The 24,239-nt window shown below is 41.2% G+C and overlaps 1 protein-coding gene across 3 annotated transcripts; it reads right to left on the bottom strand.

Annotated features, from left to right (window-relative positions):
- Positions 1 to 1,832: 1,832 nt before the first annotated feature.
- LOC146691645 (atypical kinase COQ8A, mitochondrial-like) lies at positions 1,833 to 23,666 on the bottom strand. 3 transcript variants are annotated; one of them, XM_085431551.1, is made up of 17 exons: positions 23,479 to 23,666; positions 18,973 to 19,072; positions 16,871 to 16,950; positions 16,538 to 16,785; positions 16,263 to 16,455; positions 16,078 to 16,144; positions 11,551 to 11,625; positions 9,697 to 9,825; positions 7,414 to 7,499; positions 7,123 to 7,263; positions 6,788 to 6,869; positions 6,551 to 6,644; positions 5,260 to 5,401; positions 4,967 to 5,074; positions 4,788 to 4,853; positions 3,800 to 3,886; positions 1,833 to 3,614 (listed from the first exon to the last, which is right to left on the bottom strand). In XM_085431551.1, the coding sequence occupies exons 2-17, from the start codon at positions 19,064 to 19,066 to the stop codon at positions 3,318 to 3,320; spliced, it is 1,989 nt and encodes a 662-aa protein (XP_085287677.1). In that variant the 5' UTR covers positions 19,067 to 19,072; positions 23,479 to 23,666; the 3' UTR covers positions 1,833 to 3,317. The 3 variants fall into 3 exon arrangements, with proteins under 3 accessions (XP_085287677.1, XP_085287676.1, XP_085287678.1); XM_085431550.1 differs by lacking the exon at positions 23,479 to 23,666 and adding an exon at positions 23,097 to 23,452; XM_085431552.1 differs by lacking the exon at positions 23,479 to 23,666 and adding an exon at positions 19,191 to 19,298.
- Between the last annotated feature and the right edge of the window lie 573 nt (positions 23,667 to 24,239).

The raw sequence follows: 24,239 nt of genomic DNA, 5'->3' as shown, positions 1-24,239 counted from the left end.
CTTTTTGATTGTACACAGACTTGATTTTGGTCACCAAATAAGGATTTCTTACCCCTTGCTTTTTCTGACCAGATGTCTCTTCCACGGCATCCTACTAACACGCCCACCATCCTCTGTGTCATGTAAACACAGCCACAGTTGAGACAAATCTCTTTCAGCTCAGCAAGTTGGAGTGTCAGTACAGACATTCATGGCACTGGGATGAAGCACAGCACCTACGTGGGCTAGAAAAACGTCTTAATCCAAACATGGATGCTGGATGCCCGTCTTAACAAACTGCCACACAGCCAGGGTTTATAAAGTAGTTCTAAAAAGTATTTTGAGTTTGATAGACAGGATGTTCAGATAGATTTTCTAACATTATTATACAGTATTGTGTGAAAGCCTTGAGGCACTCCTAATTTTTTAACATTTCTTTTCATTTTTAAAGTGATCTCGAGCAATAGTTTTTAGGCTTACTGAAGGTATTTTTTTCCTCTGGACAGAACCTGAAAAATCCACGAAAAACATCAAAAATAACACCCTTTGATGGGGATAAAATAGCCTTTTTGCACTAACAAGGCAGTTCTCAGAGAGCTGTTAGCTAAAAACTTATATATCTCGGCATGCCATGCAGTGTGTCCTTGAGGAAGCTGGTATCTGGTACAGGGCCCGAGCGATGAACTGGACCACTAGTTGATCCATCTACTGTTGATCCAAAATGGCCTCAGTGGAAAGGTGGCAATCAGGAAGCCACCGTCAAGAAAGGGAAACAGGGAGAAAGGCTGAGGTATTCCAGATTACACAAGAACTGGACTGAAAGTCAGTGTCAACAGGTCTTAGTTTTCATTATATCACTGTAACCATTTTCCTTTTTCTTAGCAAAACGTGCAGAAACAAAGGGTAGCTCAAGACTTTTGCACAGTACTGTTTATACAAGCAGACTGTATTTGACTAGATTTAATAAACTAAAACCCTGATCAAGCTTTCCATACCAATACTTAATTGTTGTATAATTAGTTTGACTATTTTCTAACACACAATAAATACATGCTTCAGGGTCAGAGGTATAATTTATGACCTTTCATGTGTGCATTTATATGAATCTCTCATGCACACACACAGCATTCAGTGTCAAGTACATGCGCCTGATTTAATCACTGCTGCTGTGTGTAATCTCTCCCGCCTCTGCACACCGGATATTTTTAATAAAGCAATATTGTACCTGCAGCCAGCTGAGTTCCATATAATTATCCGTCTGGCTTCAGGCTGCTTATGTTTTGTTTTCTCATCAGGATGTTGCCTCTACTCCAGCGGCTGACCTGTCAAGTCGCTGTGGGAGAACACGGCAGCGCCGTGTGCTGGAGATTTAGTGAATTACATCAGGTTCTTCATGCACTTCACACTGAAAGATGAAAGCACCGGTTAACTGAAATTACTTGCAATAGGTTTGGGTTTCTCCAAACAAAAAGTATCACAAAGAGTGTGTCTATCGACGCCCACTCGCCCCAAAGCAACTCACCTCCCTGTGCGCAGGTAACAGCATGATTTATTTGCTCGGATATTTTAAGTGTGCGGGTTCACATCGTCTGAATATTTCAGCGTGCCTTCTCATTTCCCAGGCTCTGTGCCAGTTCCTCCACTGCTGGCCAAGACGTAGCTAAATAAGGAAGATGACCTCTCTCCCTCTACTGTGTTTTCACTCGTTTTCTCTTTTAAAAACAGATTACAACCTAACCGAGGGGCCAGCACACATCAAAATCTGGGTTATACACACATATGCCTGGGTAACAGTGATAACGTAAAGCAGGGACCACACACACACACATAAACCCACACAGAGACACCCCGACCAGAGTAGCTCAAACATTTACTCTTTTCATATATTTTATTACAATGTTCAGTTAAGAATGCATTTCGATTACAAAATTGAAACCCTCTGCTCAGTGATGCTTAATATGAAATATAAAGTAGAGATTTCTAGCTACAAACCATCTGCTAGAAACATCAGGCACCTTGTTTTTTTTCTCCCCCCCCCCCCATTTTCACACCATATCATCATATCATCATAACAGTATTCACACAGCAGATCACAGAGAACTTTCACAGTCACACACCAGTTAGGAGGATTTTTCACCCAAGGAGGCGTGGAGAGATTACCGACTTGTGGGAGCGAGCCAAGCCCACAAGCTGATCTTGTGCGTTATCAGGACGAGCGCTTCCCATCCAGGTAGTTTGTGAACATTCAGGTCCAGTGTTTGATGTGTGAGCAATGACCTGTTTCTTCTGGGAAACATTCATTTCTAAGCAGAGAGCAACATGGATCCATGTGGTTTGTTAGTTTCTGACTGAAAATAAGGAAAAAAAACAATTCAGATTCAGGAAATCTGAATTATGTCTGACAGAATTTAAATTTTGAGCAACAATGATGCTAACTTGGCTAGTTAGTCCATATGAACACTGTTTAAAACCCAAAAAGAGGACAGAACCTATTTAAATTAGAGACTTTCATCCTCCTGTGAATTAAGCTTGACTTAATCTCATGCCCAAAACAATTTCCCTTAGAAGCTACAAGCTATAAACAACATCATTTAGTACTGTCTGGCTGCATTAATACACAAGATCCTGTATACTACATATACATATGCTAAAGTCACACATTCTTGTGTGTAAGTGCTGAGAAATATCACTTTGTCACCCCCTTTAAAAAAAAAAAAAAAACTAAACTAAACAAAATGCTTGAATAATTCTCATCATCTCTATTTTTATTTTATAAAAAAAAGACTAATTATCTGCAGTCTGCTTTTAGACCAATACCTATTATTTATAGCCATAATATCTAATTATTAAATGTGGTTTTTTTTTTTAAAAAGAAGCAGAAATACCTGCATTGTTATTCTGGCCTAAAATTAAAGCTTAGTTAACGCAATGCAATGTTGTGACATTTACGGTAAAGAGCAAACTTTACAGTGTATCCCAAAGCTCAACAAAACACAGCAACATAAGATGCAAGAATCATCGTGAAATCATCAAGAGATGCAAATTCAACCTTTTTACACTCAGTTTACACCTAAAACAAGGCTGCTTCTCTCCTTCACTCTTGTCTCTTACAGCTTTTTTTCTTCTGGCCTTAAACGCAACACGCACACCATGTTGCTGCTCCCTCTTTCAAACCAAAAATGATGGGTGTTGATATGTATGCGGGTCTTTTCATTGGATGCCCAACACGCTGGCGCTCGACGACAGTTTCCTTCCTCCGTTTTGGTATCTATGGGCACTTTTCTGTTGGCCCCCTTCCCCCCCATCCAGTCCATCATAATTCCAAACACAGATTGGTTTTATGCCGAGTCAGACGGTGGCGTGCGGCCTTCCCAGTACTTCTGATACGACATTTCGAACATCTCCCTGCACTGCAGCTGAGCATTCAACCGGGAGCAGATGAGGAACGAGCCGCCCATCTTACGGTGGAGCGAGTATGTCTCCTCCGGGGGCGGGGTGAGCCGGTGTTTGAGCATCACGGGGATGAGGTTGTGGATCCTCTCGGTGGTGGACTGGGAACCGAAGTCGAAGGGCACCGAGGAGGCAAAAGCCTCGCCGAGGATCATCACTGCATCCACGTGGGCATTCACCATTGCCTGGACAACACACGTAAAAACACAAAAAACAAAAGAACAAAAAAATTTAATAAACCAAAACACATGCTTAACACATTATGTTTGCGCACTTTTACAACTCTCATTTACTTGTTTATGGCTACTCCACAGTGACAAAGCCATCATTTGTAAAGCAGAGCAGGCAGAAAAAGCTCAGAGATCATTACCTTGGACTCGTAACCGGTCAGAAACTTCATCTCGATAGATTTCTTTAGTACTCCCTCCCTGTTGCCCATGGCAGCTGAACGGATTATCTGCACAGGACACACACAGGTCGCACATGTCACTCTCTTTTTCTTCATTCAAATTTAGATTCGAATCTCTTGCGAGGATTTGGGTTGCCATGAATAATTAGGGTCTTTTAACACCTTCTGATTTGGCATTAAGATCGAGTTCACCAATCATCAGAGGCAAATGAGTACAAGTGTGAGTTACAAAATGTCAACATCAGCAAAAAAACTAAGACGTACATCTCCCCTCAGGGTTTACAACTACTGGAGCTTTATGTTGTCTCGTCTCTGGATTACTGCTAGAAATATTACAGCTGCACCTGCACTGTACTGCCAAAAGGATTCGCTCATCTGTCTCCACATGCATATGAACTTGAGTGACAGTCCATTCTTAATCCATACGTTTTAATATGATGTTGGCTCCTTTGCAGCTATAACAGCTTCAACTCTTCTGGGAAGGCTTTAAGAGTGTTTATGGGATTTCTGATTTTTTTTTTTTTTTTTTTTAAAGATTTGTGAGGTCAGACACTGATGTTGAATGAAAAGGCCTGGCTCACAGTCTCCACTCCAATTCGTCCCAAAGGTTGTTTATCAGGTTGAGTTCAAGACTGTGGAGGCCAGTCAAGTTCTTCCATACCGCTCATCCATGTCTGTATGCACCTTGCTTTGGGCACTGGTGAGCATCATGTTGAAACAGAAGGAGCCAAACCCAAACTGATCCCCCAAAGTTGAGAGAATGAAAGAAATTGTTCAAAAAGTCTTGGCATGCAGAAGCATTAAGAGTTACTAAAGTCATTTAAGGCTTGACAATCTGAGATTAACATCCCACAGTCAGAAGATCAACACAGAAAAAGTTAGTGAAGCTCCATAAAGAGCATACATCATCACCATTCATGATAATTATATAGCAGCTGCCTGGTCTCACCTCTATGTAGACATCAGTGAAACATTGATCAAATCCTCTCGTGGCTCCAAAGTCCAACAGCGCCACCTAGAGGAGCACACGGCAGTTACCATTTCCCATTAACTGCCAACTTCATATTACTTATATTTACAGCTGAACAAACTTCATGACAACACACAACAGGTTGTACTGAAACTCACCCTGTGCGCCTGTGGATCATAGAAGAAGTTGGACCAGTTTGGGTCAGTCTGCATGTACCTGAACTCGAACAGCTCTCTGACACACAGAGTCAAGATGTTGAGGCAGATCTGAAAGAAAAGACAAAGGTATACATTCAATCTGCTGAAAAGAAACACATGCCAGATTGTACTCGCTTTTGCTTTTTTGTGGTGTTTAGTGTGTTGACTGAACTGGGATCCGCTAAGAAAGGAATGTCTGCAGTTGAGAAAGCCCCTCTGCACAAACTAACTTGTGTAATCATAACCATCCGTACCTCGTTCTTCAGCTCCTGAGAGAGGCTCTCGGCTTTGTCCAGGGGAAATCCAGGAACGAGTTCAGTAGTGAGAACATGGCGGCTGCTCAGCTCGTCTATCACCTCTGGTACGTAGAAGAACGGATGGTCCTTTAACAGCTCCCTGAGCCAGACGTGAGCAGATACAAAAACACATGAAATACAACTTAAGAACACAACACTCCACATAGAGTGTTAAGTCTATATATAAAACTGGCTAGCAATCACAGTCAGCCTGACCTTGAACCCAAGCAACGGACATTTAAAAAGGGGGGTGGAATAAGCTAACCATATCTGTGTAACCCGAGTGTTTCAGGGGTGACGGAGAGCAGACTGCACAGTGCGGAGAAAGAACAGAAAGGAGAATCGAGCCATGATGTGAGCTCAAATACTCTATCAGTGCATCAGGGATTCTGTCGAGTACGATAGTGTGCTGTCACTGGCATGACAGTTAGGTCTACAGTCCACTTTATCCCAGCACATAGATTAATGCAGCCTTCCTTTTAACTTGGAAGTCAGACCTTGGAGCTGGGAATGACTGTCACACACGAGGTGACTGTGTTCCAGTGAGTACGAATACAGGCTCTGTTTTGCTCTGAAGCCAGGTGGCGCCATCACTAACAATACCTGGAGCACAATGCAATGCTGCAGCATGGTCGGTTCTCTGTGCCTCGCTGAATTAGAGAGTCACAAATACAACTGCTGCAGCTTTACTGCCATTTATCCTGCTTGAATCACGCAGTTGGGGTTGGTGGGACTTCTCAGACTTTTGTAAGTGGCAAGTTCCACTTGAGGGGCTGATCATGACCCAGAATTCAAGATTTCTGATTTCCCATTTCCAGTGTAATATAGCATTAGGCTCAGATTCCTGCACGTGAATTCATGACAGCTAGACCCTACACCTTTTATTTCTTAAAGGTTTAATCAGGTTTACATAGACTGAGTTTTAGAAATCCAGGATTTAAGATATGTTTATGAAATATGGAAACAAAGCGATAAGTTTTTCATTGGTCGGGTGTATTGCTAAATTAGTAGAAATTCAAATCCACTCAGAACCTCAAATTTGACCACAATCTGGGTGAAGACCTATTAGGTGATCACTAAAATCTGAGCAATGCCCCAGGAAAAGCAATTCTTGTAAATTGCCATAGCATGAGCTCACGAATCCTTTGGCCATATGAGCTAAAAATTATTTTCTTTAGTAATTTAATTAAAGGAAAAAATATTTCTCAAGCTTGGCTTTCAGATTACAACAACACTTGCTGCATAATACCTGAACTTCCTTGCACACTGGGCTTCTCTAATATAGTCACACTCCAGGGCTAGCTCTTTTCTCATGACATCTATCAGGTGCTCTGGAAACAGACCTAAAGACACAAACAAAACAGGACAAAAACATTGGGACTAGTCGTGGAAACAGTAACTCAGAAACAGGTAGAGAGAAGCAGACACAGGGAGATGAAGAGGATGCTGTGTGTGTGTGTGTGTGTGTGTGTGTGTGTGTACACACCTTCAGGCAGAGCATTGCTCATATTCAGCACCGTCATCAAATTGTTGACATCACTGTTGATACTCTGAGCCACACCAGGATACTGAAGACAACAGACAGAGAGAAAAACTTTCAAACACTTTGTTTAATTTGATCACACAATCATATTTAGTATAAACAGTTAGCAAAGCAATAAATCTATTTTATTCAGTAAAAGCATGAGATAACTGGCTCACATGTTCCTCTGTAAGGAAACGCATCCATCTGATAATCAGATTATGCGTTTCCTGTATGCATGCAAGTTTAAGCGAGTGTTGACAACACGAGGACGCAGTGTCACATGTTTTTATCCTAACCTGTATTTTCATGGCCACCTCCCTGCCATCCTTCATCCGTGCAAGGTGAACCTGCCCGATGGACGCTGCCGCAAAAGGGCGTTCCTCAAACATTTCCAGCTTGTCCCTCCAGTTTGGGCCCAAATCGTTATTCAGTGCTTTCTGCAGACAGACAAGAGCAAGTAGGATTTTAGCATCACTGGAAAAAAAAGTCTTTCAAAAGAGCCAGGGGCAGGAATCACAATGTAATACAACTTAAATCATTAAATAAAATATAAGTTGCTGAGGAAATGGCATAACTATCAGTCTTACTGTCATTTGTTTGATTGGCATGAAGTCAGCACTCTGTCTCACACGCTCAAAAATCTTGGCAAGATGAGGATTGATGAAAGCGTCATCTGAAACATAAAAACATCTTGAGATCTTTAATTACAGATTAAGTTAAGTGGTTCTCAAACATTTTACCTGCCATTCCCCTCATAAAAGCTAAAAAACAAACCAATGAAAAAAAAAAAATCCAAACATGCTCCTCTACCCACAACTTTGAGCAATCATTGAGCATAAAGAATGACCCCAAGTTCAACTCTTGTTAAATAAGGTCAGCGTGATAACATCAGCAAACCCATTTGCTTATTTTTTCACTACCATATTGCGTTGCATAACGCAACCTGAGCGGCACCATTACTTTAGAAAAAACCCCAAAAAACATGAACGACACACAGGAGTGGGTGCTGAAACACGTACGAAACAGGCACCAGGGCCTAATCATCAAAGATCAAAGTAACATTTAGACACTGCGTGATGCAAAAAAACATTCTCTCTCTCTCTGAGCCAGTGTGTGAGGGGCAGCTCTCCCGCTCTCTCACAGGCCAGTGCACAAACACAGATCCTGCTCTTAGTGACTGTAGTGCAGAACTGAATATGTGGATATGCCTCGCTACAGTCAGAGGACTCTCGTTGATTTAAGTGCAGCCGGTTGTGAGAAATCTGAGAGAAACATGCATCAAATACAGACTGAAAAATGCAGTTTTTGGCTGACTGGCTTATGGGTCACCTGTTCTTATCAGACGTGCTTTATTTATACTTGCAGCTTAGAGACGAAAAACTGAGTCAACTTAACTTTACAGACATGAGTTAATGATCAAAGGCAACGGTTTGCTAGCTGATTGTGAAGCTGTGGGTCCGCTTATAAACACAAGCTGAGCTGTCAAAAGGAAAAATCACAGTGTGAGTGTGAGAGCAGTCGGAATATAGAGTAACAGCACAAATGTAATTGTGCAATTGCTCAGCAATTTATCATAAACAATTAAGCCAGACACATCGATATAATGTGTAGATTAAATTGCTGTGTAGTTTCCTACTAAAATGTGTAGTAAAAGTACAGTTTAGTACTTTGTTTAATGGGACTGAAAATTGTAGATACTACATAAATAGCACATACAGCAATCAAGCTTTAATACTCATAATAATTGCCTGATTTTACTGCTTGAGTACAATAAACCACATCATAATCATAATCAGCGAGTTAAATCAGACTCGCTGTGTAAACTGATAGATTGCCAGTGTCTAATGTTGGCTTTGGCCGGCGCTGCAGAAGATATATGTAACCAGGATTAAAGACTTTATTAACAGTTTCAGACCTCTCGAGGTTAACACAGTTTTGAGTGCTGTGCTAAAAGAGCACAATGGCTGAACAGACAATCATCTGCCCAGCACTGCATTCCCGCCATGGCAGATAAATGTCAGCAGAGGACAAAGACTGCAGGGATTTCTATCCTCTGCATATAGTCAACCGCAGACTACTATTATTATTATTATTATTATTATTATTATTATCATCATCATCATCATCATCATTTCCATTTCAGCTTTTTACATTTTCTGTGAAAAGAGCAGAGAGATTGTGTGTGTCCACCCACAGAATATTACATTAACCCCTGACCCAGCCACACTTCGAAACTGCAGTTTGTCACCACTTGAGAGACATGGTAACACTGCTCAACAGGTCTCAGCACAGTGGACTGACCTGGTCTTTTTTGAAGCCGCTGCCTTCCTCTCTCCTGCTACCGTCTTCATGGCTTATTATATTTACTGCACTGCACTGTTCAGGCAAAGATGGCACGAATACCAAAGGAAAAGGTCACCAAATCAAGGTTGGGCAGAGGTAGCAACAGAGCTAAACAAAGCTGTGATGACGGGTTTACTGCTGTTACCTGACACGGCTTCATTAACTCACTGGTTGTGTCGTTTACTGCCGCTGGCCTCGCTCTCGGATTATCTGTTTGTGTACAAGCACTGACCTAAATGCAGGTTAGAGCCAACACAGAGCCGCAGTATAAAGACGGCAAAAAAAACTAAACAAAAACAAACAAGCTCACCAAAAAGTCCTCTGTCCCAACTCTTAGTCAGTTTACAAGTTCTCAGCTACTACAGCACACGGTCAAGCTAACCTGCACCACAATAATCAGCCTGAAAACTGTGATTTTATAGAGAGTGTTTCCCTTCACATAATCCAGGGTAAGGAATGCTTTTTATTCACCAGCAGAAAACTTTAAAAAAAATCTAAATTTCAATGCGACTATGTCCGTCTCTCACCTTGAATGCTGAGCATCTGTCCCAACTTTAATGCAGCTCCTCTGACTTTGCACAGAGTTCTGACAATGCGCTCAGCGTTGGCCTCGGACAGGAAAGGGCTCGAGTCCAGAACTGCTTTCCTGTTTTCACCTGAAGACAAAAAGAAGTATTACATTTGCATGTAGTGCATTTTGTTATGCATGTTAAGTGTTTTATCCAATCAGCAGGCCAATAAACAATAACTGTAAAAATCATACTTACTTTTCTTAATTGTGATTACATAAAACGTTTCACAGATTTCATTAAGTATTTGTATGTATTTGCTTTTTTCCATACAGACAGATTTTGCACCTGAAGTGCTTGTTTGGTCATGTGACACATATTTTGAATTTAAACTTATCCCCACATAGTTGTCTGATCTCCTCTGCTATTTTTTTTTTAGCCTTTGAACATTTTTATTGAGGCTTATTTTGATAACTTGATTGATAATCTGCTCCAGAAAGATTAAAAAATTTGCACTGACCATTAAAATACACAGTGTAACAAATGTAGGCCGTGCAGAAACTAAACATCAACAAAAGTGGCCACCGTGATAGTAGTCGTAAGGTCGTCGTGCCCAATTAAACTGTCAATTCTACAAATATATATGATTGTGGGATTTGTATACGCCATACAGATGTGGGCACTCACATTTATATGAAGTAGGCAATGTTTCTGCAAAGTTTTGTCAAGACTGGTCTGTGGTCTTGTGTGCACAGTCAGGTTCACAAGCTCTTGTGTCACATTTACTGTTTTTCTTCTATGCAGCAACACAATTACTTTAAAATAAGGCAACAAGGATTTGACTGAAGGACAAACGTTTTAATTCAAGGATTTAAGAGAAATATTTCGTGCAACATTTAGGAATTATGGACAATTTTTAGAGAGTCCTTACATTTAAGCCTACCCCGTATTTGCAATGTGCAGGACTACTGTTGTGTATTTGTGACTTACTATATAAGCTATATGCAGAACACTGGCAGTGCGTAAAAACAAAAAACTAAAAAAGAAGAGTTGAGCAGTCCTGCTAGTGATGCATGTGACTAGCCTTATTAAGATAGGCATTCATGCTAAGGATGACTATCTTGCTTTTCCAGCTTTACTGCTAGAACATGCATATCTTGGGAGTGATGTTACTCGCAGCTCCAGTATCCGACTTCTGTGGTAAATGGGACGCAGCGCTGTGGATCTGACTGTACCAATGTGTGAGGGGTGTGACTGTGTACGTGTGTCAGTAGGTCATCAGGTAGTACGCTCTGGTACATCTGAAGCTGCCTTCAGAGGCTTTAATGAAGATTACACACACACACACACACACACACACACACGTTCAGTGTGTGCCTGGGATTAAAGCGCACACAAAAATAAATAGCAACAAACAGATGCATAAATGCCACAGATTTACGCCTGTACGCTCTGTTTCAGCTTAGCCTGTGTTTCAGGATTAGCAGGTTGACGAAGCAGAGCAGGGACGTCTGTTTAGGGGGCAGGCTGTAAGGGAGATGGCCTAATTGAAGTGTGCAACATGTAATAACATGCAAGAGGGATTGGTGCTGAGGGCAATTCATAGGAATGCTGCTGCAAAATCTCTGCATGTTGTTACCATAAACCAAAAACAAACGCACCGTGAGGAGTCCTCACCACAACATTACTAAGATTTTTTTCTGTGTATACTACTGTTAAGAACAAGTGTCATGTAAAAAATGAATAAATATGCCAGTGTTTTAAAAGCAAACGGTGAGGTTTTCATCCATTTCTTAGCTGTAACGTGTAAATCCCGCTCACTGCTCGAGCCACTTAGGCGTGTGTGTGCGTGTACGCATTTCTGAGTGTTACCTTCTGCGCCGTTTTGTCTGATGCTCTTCTTGGCGAATTCTGCTAGAGCTCCAATACCCAAACCTACAGCCAGACCTGGTGCAAACACACAGAAAAACCAAAACACATACCAATGTATTACAACAACAAAGACCAATGCGTTTTCATCATTAACACACAAATACAACACATTTTAAAGCACTGAATGCGTCATCTGATGATGTTCTGCTGTTTTTTTTTTTAATTGATGAAAAGAACAAAACAAAGCTCACATCTACACTGACAGTAAAACACAAATCATGCAGCGTATGTATAAAAAAAAAATCCTTTTAGTAAATCAGAGTATGGACAGGCTGCGGCTTTAACGGGACCCTCACCTCTGCTCTGTCATGAGTGTAAATAACCTGACTAAACGAGGCCATCTGTTGCAACTGCTATCACTCCTATCAAAATAAAACATATGCAACAGAAAATATGACAAAAATAGAAAGCAAACAAAGCCTTTGATCGTGTCAGTATTTGGCAATGGCTGCAGTAGTAACAGTTGCATCCAAAACATGGAAATAATGTAAAAAAAAACTGAAAGCTTTTGGAAAACTCAATCATGTTAAAAATTAGAGGACGGGGCTGTGGCCCCCCCACACTCCCTAGCAGATCATTACATGGAGAAACCTTTGGAATGCAAGCATGCTGATCCACACAGGTATGCACACATGGGTATTCACAGACGCGGACTAAAGCTTTCTTGGCTGCTGCCTCAAAGCACACTGTGCGCTGTCTATCTTGCGTGCTGCACAATATCGTTTATTACTTAGTAAATATTGATATCTATGACTAGCTAGTTTATTGTGATGGTGCTTTGTTTTCTCTATTATTATGTTGCTCTTTGTTGTTTGCTGTCTCCTCTGTTTGTTTTTGTTTGTTTGTTTGTTTTTTTCTCCATACAGGTGACCCAGGAGTTTTTTTTTTTTTTTTCTGTCTCTCTTCCCCCCCCTTCTCACCGTCTCTTCTCCCCTTTGGTTTTCTTTCTTTCTCTCCCCCTCTCTCTCTCATTCATTCCCCCTGTCCTATTTATTAAAAAAAAAAAAAAAAAAAAAATGACAAAGGATGAACTGAAGCTCTGCCATCACGTAATGTCGCATACTGCTGTTTCTGATGTCATTTAAAAAAAAAAAAAAAAAAAAAAAAGAAATTAGAGGATTAAAAGAAAGAGTTTGCGCAAGTGGGCGGTTGTTTGTGAAGTTCCTCTGAGCTTGCTTCTAACTTACATAACTCAACGTTACATAATCAGTTAGTCAGCGGCCTCTCTGAAGCAGAGATGCAGCGGTGGACGGACAAATGGGGACGCGGTGTGCTTCAGTGTCATGTATACAAGTCAACTGAGCACTTATTCATCATTGCTTCGTGTGTGTGTGTGTGTATGAGTGTAACTTAACGTGTAACTTTTCCTTTCACAGTAATGTCATGTGCCTGTGTTTTGTTTCCTGGTTTAGAGAGGATTTGCAATGCACAGATTTAAACACTGAATATGAGGCAGCCGGTTACGTGACTGTACCTATATAACTGTATGATGTCAGCATGTGCAACTGTCAAGCCAAAGAGAGATCAGCATTTCCAGCAGCATCTCTGAGTGACATATTTTGTTTTCCAGACCACGCACAAGTGTCTGTCCATCATTCGATCTCAAGAAAAGCAACGTGTTTGCAAAAATGACTGCGGTGCTTATTCTCGTCAGTTTATTTGGTATTCAGAACCAAACTGCACTGTCAGCAAAACCTTTGGAAGCGGTGACTTGAAAGGCAACGGCGAGAGGAGGCCGATGCCACGCAATTAATCGGTTTGGTGCTTTTTGCCTTGTCCGACTTTGTTGCCAAATGTTGTAGGGGAGTGAAGGACGGGGTCGAGGCCAGGCTCATGCATCGCCTCCTCTTTTCAACACCTTCTAAATGTTACCGCTGTCAACATGCTGAATCATCTCAGCTCTCTACCTGTCGCGGCTCTCTGCAACTCCAACTTGTTTGGAATGAGCTGTGGCTAAATTCTGCAATGTCGACGTTCCATGCTGACTTATGTGAGGCTGTTCATGTTTCACTTCTGTCCACTTTATATTCTCGTTCACATTTCTGGCTCCGGTTTGACTCTGTGCCTCCTCCTGACAGATCCATCATCTGTCTGAGGAGAAGTTCCTAACACAAAAGCTGCCGATCAGTTCTCTTAAACTACTTCTGAGGCTAGCTGCGAGCTCTTTGCTGTGCTTGTGTGAACATTAGAGCTTTGAGTAAGATTAGCACTGAAAAAACATCCTGTCGTGGCACAATTTGGAGGATTAGAAGAGACACTTGATATGTTTAAAGTTACTGACTGAATAATGTGAAGTATTTTTTTATGTATTAAATGTCTCGTACTATTAATGTGTGAACAGAATGTAATCCAACATATAAAAGCTGATCTCCCACAGCGCTCTCTGTTGCCTCTGAAGTGTTTATGCTTGCTGCTGAGATCTTTTTTCAGGACCTTGCCTCTGCTCTCAATGTTCAACACTAGCAACATTAGCTAATGTTAGCTTAGAAATTGCATCCCCTAATCACCAACGTCAACAAAAAGGGTAAACTCACACTGCAACACAAACTCCACAATAAAAAACAACACAAAAACAAAGAAACAAAATAAAACACAAATGTTGCTAGCAACAAGGTTAGCAAGAAAGTCATCCAACGTCAGGCAGCTAGCCTCTAGTGTTGTAAGGTAAGTCAACAAGTAGCAGGCTGATGACTTCAGTCATTTTCTGGAAGATACACATTGAACCTTTGGCTAATGGTTAACTCACCAGCCACTTTATTAGACGCGCTCAATTGATTACTAACACAAATGTCTAATCAGTCAATAAAGTCAACGACAGCAATCAAGATGACCTGCTTAAGCTCAAACTGAGTATCAGAATCGGGAAGAATGGTGAGTTAAAACTGGGGTTTTCCCCACACAACCATCTCTAGAGTTTACAGGAAATGGTAAGAAAAAAAAAGAAAGTATGCAGAGAGCTGTAGTTCTCTGGCTGAAAATGCCTTGTTGATGTCAGAGGTCAGAGAAGAGCCAGACCGCTTTGAGCTGACAGGAAGGCAACAATAACTCAAAAAAGCACTTGCTGCCACCAAGGTATGCAGAAAAGCATCTTCGAACGCAAACCACACTGAATCTTAAAGCAGCTACGCTACAACAGTCTTAGATCACACCAGGTGCCAGTCTTGCAGCTACAAACAGAAAACTGAGTTGCAATTTACGTGGGCTCACCAAAAATTGACCAGAAGAAGACTGGAAAAACGTTGTTTGGTCTGATGAGTCTTGATTTCTGCTGCAGCACTCTGATGGTAGGGTCAGAATTTAGCGTAAACAACATGAAAACACGGATCCATTCTTGGATCTGTGCTTCCATGCATCATTAAATACCACAACCCACTTTTGGAATGGGGTGGAGCGGGATCATTCGCATCATGGACGTGCAAATCTGGAGAAACTGTGCGATTAGATCGTCTAATTCTAACCAGAATGTCTAATAAATATCTCCATCACCTTGTTGCATCTATGCCGCAAATAATTAAAACAGTTCTAAAAAATAAAAACAGGTCCAACCTCATACTGGTGTGCATAAAAAAGTGGCAAGTGAGTATATTGTAAACCAGACAGAGAATGTTAAATTTTAAAAATCAATTTTAGATTTTTTCTTTAATGTACATAACTGAACTGCATTAATTTATTCATTAAATGTGTCACAGACAATAAATGGAAAACTGTGAACGTGGTGAAATAGTAGATTAACAACAGCCGTGTGCACTACAAAGTCAAACACATTTCATTCCTTTTATGGCTGCACGATTGCAGAACTCCCTTTCAGGCTGCCGGTGTCTCGCTGTGCCAGCTTGTAGCTGCCTAACAGGGCATGTTTTTATCTCAACAGGAGCAGATTAGTTAAAGAAAAGGCTGAGGAAGCTTGACCTCATTTCTAGAGGTTTTTGTTTTGAGTGCGGCTCCAACGTCTGACAAGCATGTTACACACATTTCTCAATGTCTTGTTTCCTTCGGTTCCTTTAAGGGCTTTGTTTTTGTATTCGCTGCCATTTAGAAATGGCCTTATGTAGTCACGTGAATTTATTAGTACTGTCTTAACACCAGTGACCTCACCTAAAAAGGTAAGTGGGAGGTTAAAAGATTACAAGATTAGGTGACTAGAATTTTACCAACTCAGTTTTTATATATTATTAAGCACAAAAAAAGCTCAACAATTAGACAACATTTCACCAACACAACTAGATCTTTCAATTAATAGAGACTCACTTTGACTTCTGTGTAATCAGAAAGAACACACTCTGTTTTCAAATATTAGTTTGAATGTAGGATCCAATAAATGTCATCTGGACCATTAAAAGCTGAGGTCTAGCCACACAAAGCTTTACTTTGCTGCTGATGTATATGCAGACTTGCACGACTACAGATACAGTCAAATATTAACATCCACTGAATCATCCATGACTCAGACGCAGTGTAATGCTGTACCTCCAAAGTTGGCCAATCTGCTGATCCGGGTCACGGGCACTTTCCTCTCTCTGGCTCTCTCACTCAGCTGAAGAAGACACAACGCAATGTGACTTTCCATTAAAATTTGAAACCAATAGCAGAAATTAAGCGTTTAAACGAGTAGCTTTGTGTTCAAGGAACAGGAAATGAGAAAGAGGAATTACCATCTGTTTATGTGGTTTTCCATCAGTCCCCTTGCTCTCTCGAGCTTTCTCGATGTCTTCGGCCGTCAATCCCCCCATCGTGGATGGGTCCTGATGGTAGCTCCTGAACTGACTGACAGGATGCTGAAAGTAAAGCTGCCTCCACACATGTTTGTTCATTCTGTGGTTGTAGAGCTGACGTCCACTAAGATGTCTGCCACAGAGAAAGCAAAGAGTATTACCTTAATCCCCCATAACCGGCAGCAGTGATTCGTTTATGGCACAACCATTCTTACCTCACATCTTGGTGGTAGGATCTGGTGTTCCCACTGAACTGTTTGCTGGGGTCTTTGTATCCTTCAAATACTGAGTGTTTCCCACTGGCATGCTTCGCCCCTGTTGCTGCGTCATCGCTGCTTCCTGAGTGATCCACTGTGAAGTCTGCACCTTCATCCCTGAACTCTGAAGTGTTGAATGTGCTGTCATCTGGAGGAAAGTCGAAGTCGGACTCTGAGGAATAGCTTTGCTGCTGGCCGGACATTTCCTTTAGAGACAAATGCATACATTTAAAACAAAGTCAAAGTACCGTTATGACATTTATTAAAATACACAGTATTATCTGCACAAACCTGGATTTTTACCATGGCTGCCGAGATGCCTTGCTCCGCAGCTGATTGGACACTTTGGACAGCAGCGCCTATTCCTGGGGCTGGTTATACAAATACAGGAAACTTCAAGTTGTTTTCTGCTAATAATAAAGCAACTATTGTGTTAATATTTTATAAACTTCATTATGAACAATGCATCTTAGTGTTCTGGTTAAAATTAGTCAACTGAATATTGCAGAAGGCCCTTCGTTCCTGTGGCCATCCAGTTTCCTGGACCAATTCCTCCTTTTTCTTTATTAACTGTAAAACTTTCATTTCTTTTAAAACTTGAGCAACAGTTACAAAACAGCTTTAGGATGTCCTTTTACGCAAGGCTACTGTGCTGTTATTTAGAAAATTATTCCAAAGTCGTCAATCATAAAAACGATTCTGTTTGCCCTCAGTGGACAGCTTAATGCAGACACACCCCAGTGTGTCACAATCTGAGATCCACTGGTGGGAAGACTACAGCCCAATCGATTTATCGGTGGGTTGATTTTATTGTATGATACTGGCTATTTGCTGATTTATCAGTGGCGGCATTTATATTACTAAACTGAAATAAAAGTAAAGAAGAAATGGAGAAACAGCCTTCAACCATGTAATGAGTGTTGACATTACACAGTTTGCCCACCAGGGGGCTCTCTGCAATGTCCTTCAACAGCCAAATAACAACCAACTAGTCTAAGCAGAGATGGGCGGAGCATAAACGTAGTAAATAACTACACGCATTAGGGAAATCTGTTAATGTTTCATGTGCTGTTTTCATACGGATCATGCGATGACCCTGACAGGGTTAAAAACACTGCAATTTAAAAAAAAAAAAAAAAAAAGCAACAGCAAATAGAAAAACAAAAACAAGCACACAAAACACAACAGAAGTGTTCGGGGACATAATAATGTGACAGAACAGCTGAGGAAGTGACAGAAATGGACACACTTAAAAGAACAGAGGGTTCGTCAGTGCTGTGATCAAGAAAAAGATGCAGGTAATGTGTGTTTTCATTGCATGACTCATATATATAATACTGTAGACACATGTTTGCTATTAGCTTATCACTTATCCCTTCCACAGCTCTTCTGTCATGTTATCGTTTCCCCAAAAACGCTTTTTCTTGTTTTCTTAAGTTGCAGTGCGTTTGGTCTCTCAGGGCCACCGTAGGATTCTCTTCACCCATCTCACCTGATCCCTAGCATCCTCCTCTGCCACACCAACCCTCTGCGTGTCCTCCTTCACTACATCCATGAATCTCCTGTGAGGTCTCCCTCTTTTCCTCCTGCCTGGCAGCTCCATATTAAACACCCTTGAACATCATCTGCACATGTCCAAGCCTTGCCTTTTTAACTTTGTGTATAAACCTCTCATTTTGAGCTGCCCCTGATGTGCTCATTTCTAATTATGTCCATCCTGGTCACTCCCAATGAATGTCTTAACATTACATTACAAGTTGGGCTCCAAACCAAACAAGTACTGAAACACTAACAAAAGTTCTTTAGCTGCCTGAAAATTAGACATGCCACGTTAAAGAACACTCGCTATTTGTTATCAAGTTGTAGATAGAAGTCAGTTCAAGCACTTACAAACATTTACTTATAACTTTGTGACTTTTTACACTACAGTACAAATGAACTTCCTGTCAACACGTTTTGGCTATAAAACTGACACAATTTGAACATTTCATTTATCAGTGACAAAATGCTTGCTACAGGGATGTCAGGATTTCTGTGTTCTCATTCTGAACCCTGCTGCTGTCCAACATCTGTGTCTACTTTTGCCTCCTCAAACCATTTTCTTTTCTTCCTTTAGCTCCTGATAAACGCTGAGCTCTAGGCTCCTTATCCTATCAGCAGACTCGAGAAGGAGTCACCTTCACACAAAACACAGTCAATACAAAGCAAATGAATTGGTTTTCCTCCCAGAGGGGAGGGGATTTAACTGGGCTGTGCCTCATATCATTTGAATGAAAGTCAGTTTTGGGGTCGCTGCAAGTCCCACACGGAAATGTCTGGTTTAGTAAAGTGGGAACATGACTACCAAAGAAACAGAAAGATAAAAGCACAGGGAATATTGTTCAGAAACATACCTGTCCCACTGCGGAGGGTGTTGGTCTGAGTCTCTACGACTGCCTGGCTCAGCTTAGCCAGGCCTCGCATTAGCAACATCATATCACCTGCCATGATGGACTACAAACAGAAGACAGAAAGACAACAAAACAGAGAAAAATGTGGGGTGAATGTCATCCTTTGATTCCCCTGGAAGCTCCGACACAAAGCAGTCAGAGATTTTAATGTGTCAGTTTACCTCTTCAGGGAAGATAAAAAAAAGACCATAGAAACAAAGAAGGCAAATGGAAAGAAATAAAACCCGTTGTCGAGTCACTGCCAACAGAAACACTCACAAACATACACAGCTGTCACATCTTGAGAGGACTTTAATACTCTGTCTAAAAATACCCATGACCTCCGATCCCTGTTTGGGCACACGGAGACACAAGAAAGGGAAGGCGAATGCTTGTAAGCTGTGAGCATGCGTGCATGTGGTCCAGGGCTGCATCTGAAAATGTCACTGGAAACAAAACGGGAGGAGAGCAAGGGATAAATCTTTCAGCTATTTTTGTGCACGAGTGAGTGTGGGAGCACGTGTTGAGTTCATGCTCGAGGCCCACCGTCATATTTTATGCCGAGCGACGGGACGACGAGGCTGGTTTTCTATGAATCTAAAAATGTCGCATCTTCCTTTCAGGAAACAACCTGGTTATCTTTACAGACTGTTAAAGCTGTTGCTATTGTGATGGCAACGCTTGAAAGCAAATCTCAAGATTGAGTTAAGACACGAATAAAACTTGGGTTTGTTTCAGGCTTATCTAAACAGCAGAGCCACCGCTGCATTCCTGCCTCTTACAGCTTGCTGCCTGTTTTTGTTACAATGTTACAGGTGCTGCTTTGTGGGCGTGACAACAGGCTCCAAAACAGCTTGGCGAGGATTTGGGCCTGTGGAGAAAGCTGCTGGGGCTGTGGCTGAAGGAATCTACGCAACATATCAATAAGCGTGTATGTGAAGCAGTGCACATACATCGCCTGAGTCAGAAGTGGGTCATCCATCCTCCTTCAGGGCTGCTCTGTTTTCAGATGGTGGATACTTTGTGACACAAGGAACTAGGGCTGCTCAATTAATCGAATTTTAATCACGATTACGATCTGGGCTTTCAACGATCATTAAAAATGACTGAGCCGATTATTAGCCCCTCCCTCATTTATCCGCGACACCTTAAAGGCCGGTCCGTGAAAATATTGTCGGGCATAAACCGGTCCGTGGCGCAAAAAAGGTTGGAGACCGCTGATTAAGAGGAAGCTCGGAAAGCTAAGCAGAAGTTATTTGGAGAGTGACTGCCGTTGGTTGAAAAGAGAGTTTAAAAAAAAAAAAACTTCAGTGGTGTTGCACACTATTTTATATTATTTTTTAAAGTCATTGTTAACCCTTTAAAGCCGGTCAGAGCAGCACGCTCCGTTTTGCATAACTATTTTTAAATCCCTGTAGAACCTGAACCGTGTAAGCTAGCGCAATAATTTGTTTTGCATATGAAACCGGAGGAGTTGTACTTACATCTGATGCCATCAGCTTGTCCTCGCTTGCAGGAACAAAAACATAATATTCCAGAAACACGCTTCGCCGTTCCTATCAGCTGTTCGTAACACTTCCCACAGTGAAATGATGCACCTGCTGTTTTCTTTGCAAATTTGCATCATAGGATTGTTTTTTGTTTTTCCTGCAGTATATAAAAATTGCTGTATCTCCAAAATAAAACTATGAAGACACTCAAAATAAATTTCCTGTGGTGGGAAACTATTTTTTGCAACTTTATTGTATTTAAAGTTTTGAGGGATAAGCCTCTTAAATTTCTCCAAGTAGAAATATATGTAAACAAAACAAAAGCGATTTTCAATTTTTTTTGTAGTTTATTGCACTTTTTTGCAATTTATGTAATTACTATGGACTTAATGCATACATATTATTAAAATATGGGCTATAACAGTTGTATTGATGTATAGCAACTTGAAATGCTCCCACAAATGGCACTACAGCATGTAAAAAAAATAATATAAGCTCTGGTGGACTTGGTTCTATAGTAGGTCTTAAAGGGTTAAATAAATATCGTCAAATAATCGTGATCTCAATTTCAGTGAAAATAATTGTGATTATCATTTTTGCCATAATCGAGCAGCCCTACAAGGAACCAAGAGGAAGGGGAAGAAATGAAGAGTTTGTGGAAAGACGTGATAGGATTTATTCTTTTTTTTTTTTTTTAGATCAGTAATATTTGCACTGGAATAATCATGTTTGAGAAATCTGAATGCTCATTTTCCTTCACAGTGTTTAAGATTAAATTTAAAGATTAAGTTTGAAAGTTAAAATAGCTATAAAGGGTACAGCTAATTCATCTCGTTTTTAAGGTAATTTCAGTCTTTGATTTTATAGAAATACAACACTCTTTCCAATTACAAAGCTGTGCCATCTTAAACTTAACTTCCCACAATGTGCCTCTTCCAAGATCCCTTACTTGTTTATTTAGACCTAAATCTGTAAAAGACAAATCTCCTACTGTACTTAGATTCCACGGTTATAAAATCAAGATTCAGAAACACTTCAGGGGTTTTTTCTGGCTTAGAATGTGCCCTGGTCCACATTCATTACAGTGCCGTTGATTTTTCTCTGGCTGTGACTAAGATGTAATTTTATTGCCAAATGTAATCGGCTGAGCAACTTCCCATTTGCCAGAGTCGGTGTGTGGCCTGTGTGTGTGGGCCCCGAGCCCTCATCTCCAGAGGAGGGAAACTGAAAGGTATGATTTTGGTAATAGCGTACTGACTGTGTGGCAAATATGCACACCTAAGCCGCAGCTGTTGTCTGCTGCTCAAGCTGTTGTCTCACCGTTATGGAAATAGCCCAAGCAGTGTTAGTCAGCGTCTGAATCCTGCTCAGTCCACCTCATGGCTTCCTGACAGTCTACCATCACTTGCCCTTGACAAGCGTTCCTGAGCCAAGAGTGGGAAATGTTTCCCGTTAACTTTGCAGTGGCGTCACCACCGTTTATGAGGGAAACGTGAATAAACTCACGTCGTCCTGCGAGACTCCTGGAAAAGAAGAGTCTCTCCCATTTTAATAAACTGCACAATCAAAGGCAGTTCCTGCATTAAAAATAATGCAATCACAGCCAGCTGTTACACTTTTATCTGTTAGCACTTCATAGAGGCTTAGATTGACCTACCTCACTTCTATGTGTACATAATCTGACATGGTAAAATGGGAAAGCATGCTTCTCTATTTTATTAGATTTTTGGCCAAATTAATGCTATTAGTTGTATCACAAGAGACCATGAAACACATTATAATATATAACAACTAAAACTTTTAACAATAATATAACATCGAGGTGATGATGGGTACTGGGACTGACATTAAAAAAAGGAAAAAAAGAAACTTCTCAAAAATTATAATCGTCCATAGTAATAGATGTGTTATATGTTTTAGAGTGTTTGATTCTTGAAATGATTGCTCTAAAATGTTGTGCAGATATGAAAGTTGTACAATTACTACAGGAAACTATTAACAATAGTTTCAGTTAAAGGTTAACCGAAACGAAAACACGTACACGAGTGTCAACAATTGACTTCCGTTTATGCCAAATAAGCGAAATTTTATTTTTCCCGCAGTACCTGAAATAAACATATGCTAGTCACTAGGTGCACGCTCTTCCAAAAATGTATAAATTTGGAATTAAGCTTTAACACACGTTTTAACAGCGTAACGAGACACTACGGCCTCTCTTCTTTCAATGCAAGGGCACAACGACAGTTGTCCTTTTAAAACTCCTCCTAACTCACTTCCTCGTAGGCGACCGTGCACGAGACTTCATAACAACAAACTCGTGCCACGTTAAGGAGTTAAAACTAGCATTACGGCTGCTGCGAATAGCCTGCGCAGATTTCCAAATGTCCCGAATAAATTAGCGCTCGGTCTGCAGCTTGACAAAGTTTGTACAAGTACGGGGCAGCCATGGTCATGGCAGGCACGTCAGCACGCCGCTGCGCAGGATTTTTCACGTTCAGCTGGTTTGAGGCTGAAGCGACGAGAAGCGGACGAGGCCAACCAAAAATATACTTGACTGCGTACATAATAATTAGCAGCGAATGCACGATAGGTACTCACCAGCAGCTGTCGTGTGGGCTCTTTGCTGGTTTCCCCAAGTCTTATCAGATAAAGTGGCCTGCCTATGGAGAGTCAAAGCAGCCGATGTTTATTTGAGCTGCAGCAGCACTTTCCCGAGGATACTCTTTATCTTGGGAAACGGTGTGCTAACAGCAGGAGCTAAAGGTTATTTACTACCCGCCCTCCTCCTCCTGCTGCTGCTACTGCTGGTAGCGTTTAATCCAGTTTGTCTCCCTCTCTCTCCACCATGAGGTCAAACCATATTTACCAACTTCTCAACACCAAGAACGGTGCGATGACGTAACCCGCTCGTGTGTCGATGCAGCGATAATGAGGAACGCACACACTAAGTCGAAATTTACCACATACAAGAAGGACGTACCAGAGTCCTTCTAGACTTTGGGGGGCTGGAGGGGCGGGATATGTACAACCACCATGTTTATTTTTCGGGGGTCCTCCTGCTTTATTATCAAAAGCTATGTACTGAAGCTAAATTGACATAACTTTAGCTTTACAAGACTCTGGTTTTTCTCCTCCCTCGCTCCGTCCCGCTCTCTACTCCTATTGGTCCTCCGCCGTCTGTTGAAACACAAGCAACGGTTGTTTGACGGGAGGCGGAGTTTAAAGGCGCGTGCTGATTGGTTTATCACGGAGAAAAACAAAGTGACGGTTAGATGTGACCACCGCCTGATTTGTAGCTGAGTTTACTGATAACAAGTTTAACTTTTACAAGGCGGGGTGGCGGCGTGGATAAAAGACTAATTCCACAAAGGTGTCAGCTATATAAACAAAAATACAGCCCTCGATGGTGAAATGGGCCTGTGCTTCCCTCTACTGTTGGTAAGAGGACGGTACCTTACTGGAGCGGCCATGTTTAATTAAATAAAAAATGTTCTGATTGGACCATTACATTGAAATGTCTAGCAGAAGAAAATAACTTCGAAGCAGTCTTTACTCAAAACAACAATAACGACACAAACCCAAACAAAAACATGTACACGCACGTTTCTTTTTCAATTACAGGGATGTTATTGTTTCCCCTGCAGTTTCGATATTGGGACAGCAGAGGGCACCGCAGAGCTACACAGCTCGTGTGATTAAAGGTTTTATAAGTTGCAATCACTTTCTAGACTCAATAAATTC

Source organism: Copadichromis virginalis, linkage group LG15 (assembly GCF_057382275.1).
Source record: "Copadichromis virginalis isolate Kocher_CV1m ecotype Utaka linkage group LG15, C_Virginalis_male_GT1.1, whole genome shotgun sequence".
Taxonomy (NCBI): Eukaryota; Metazoa; Chordata; class Actinopteri; order Cichliformes; family Cichlidae; genus Copadichromis; species Copadichromis virginalis.
The sequence above is the reverse complement of the archived record's forward strand: the minus strand, read 5'-3'. Positions and strand labels throughout refer to the sequence as shown.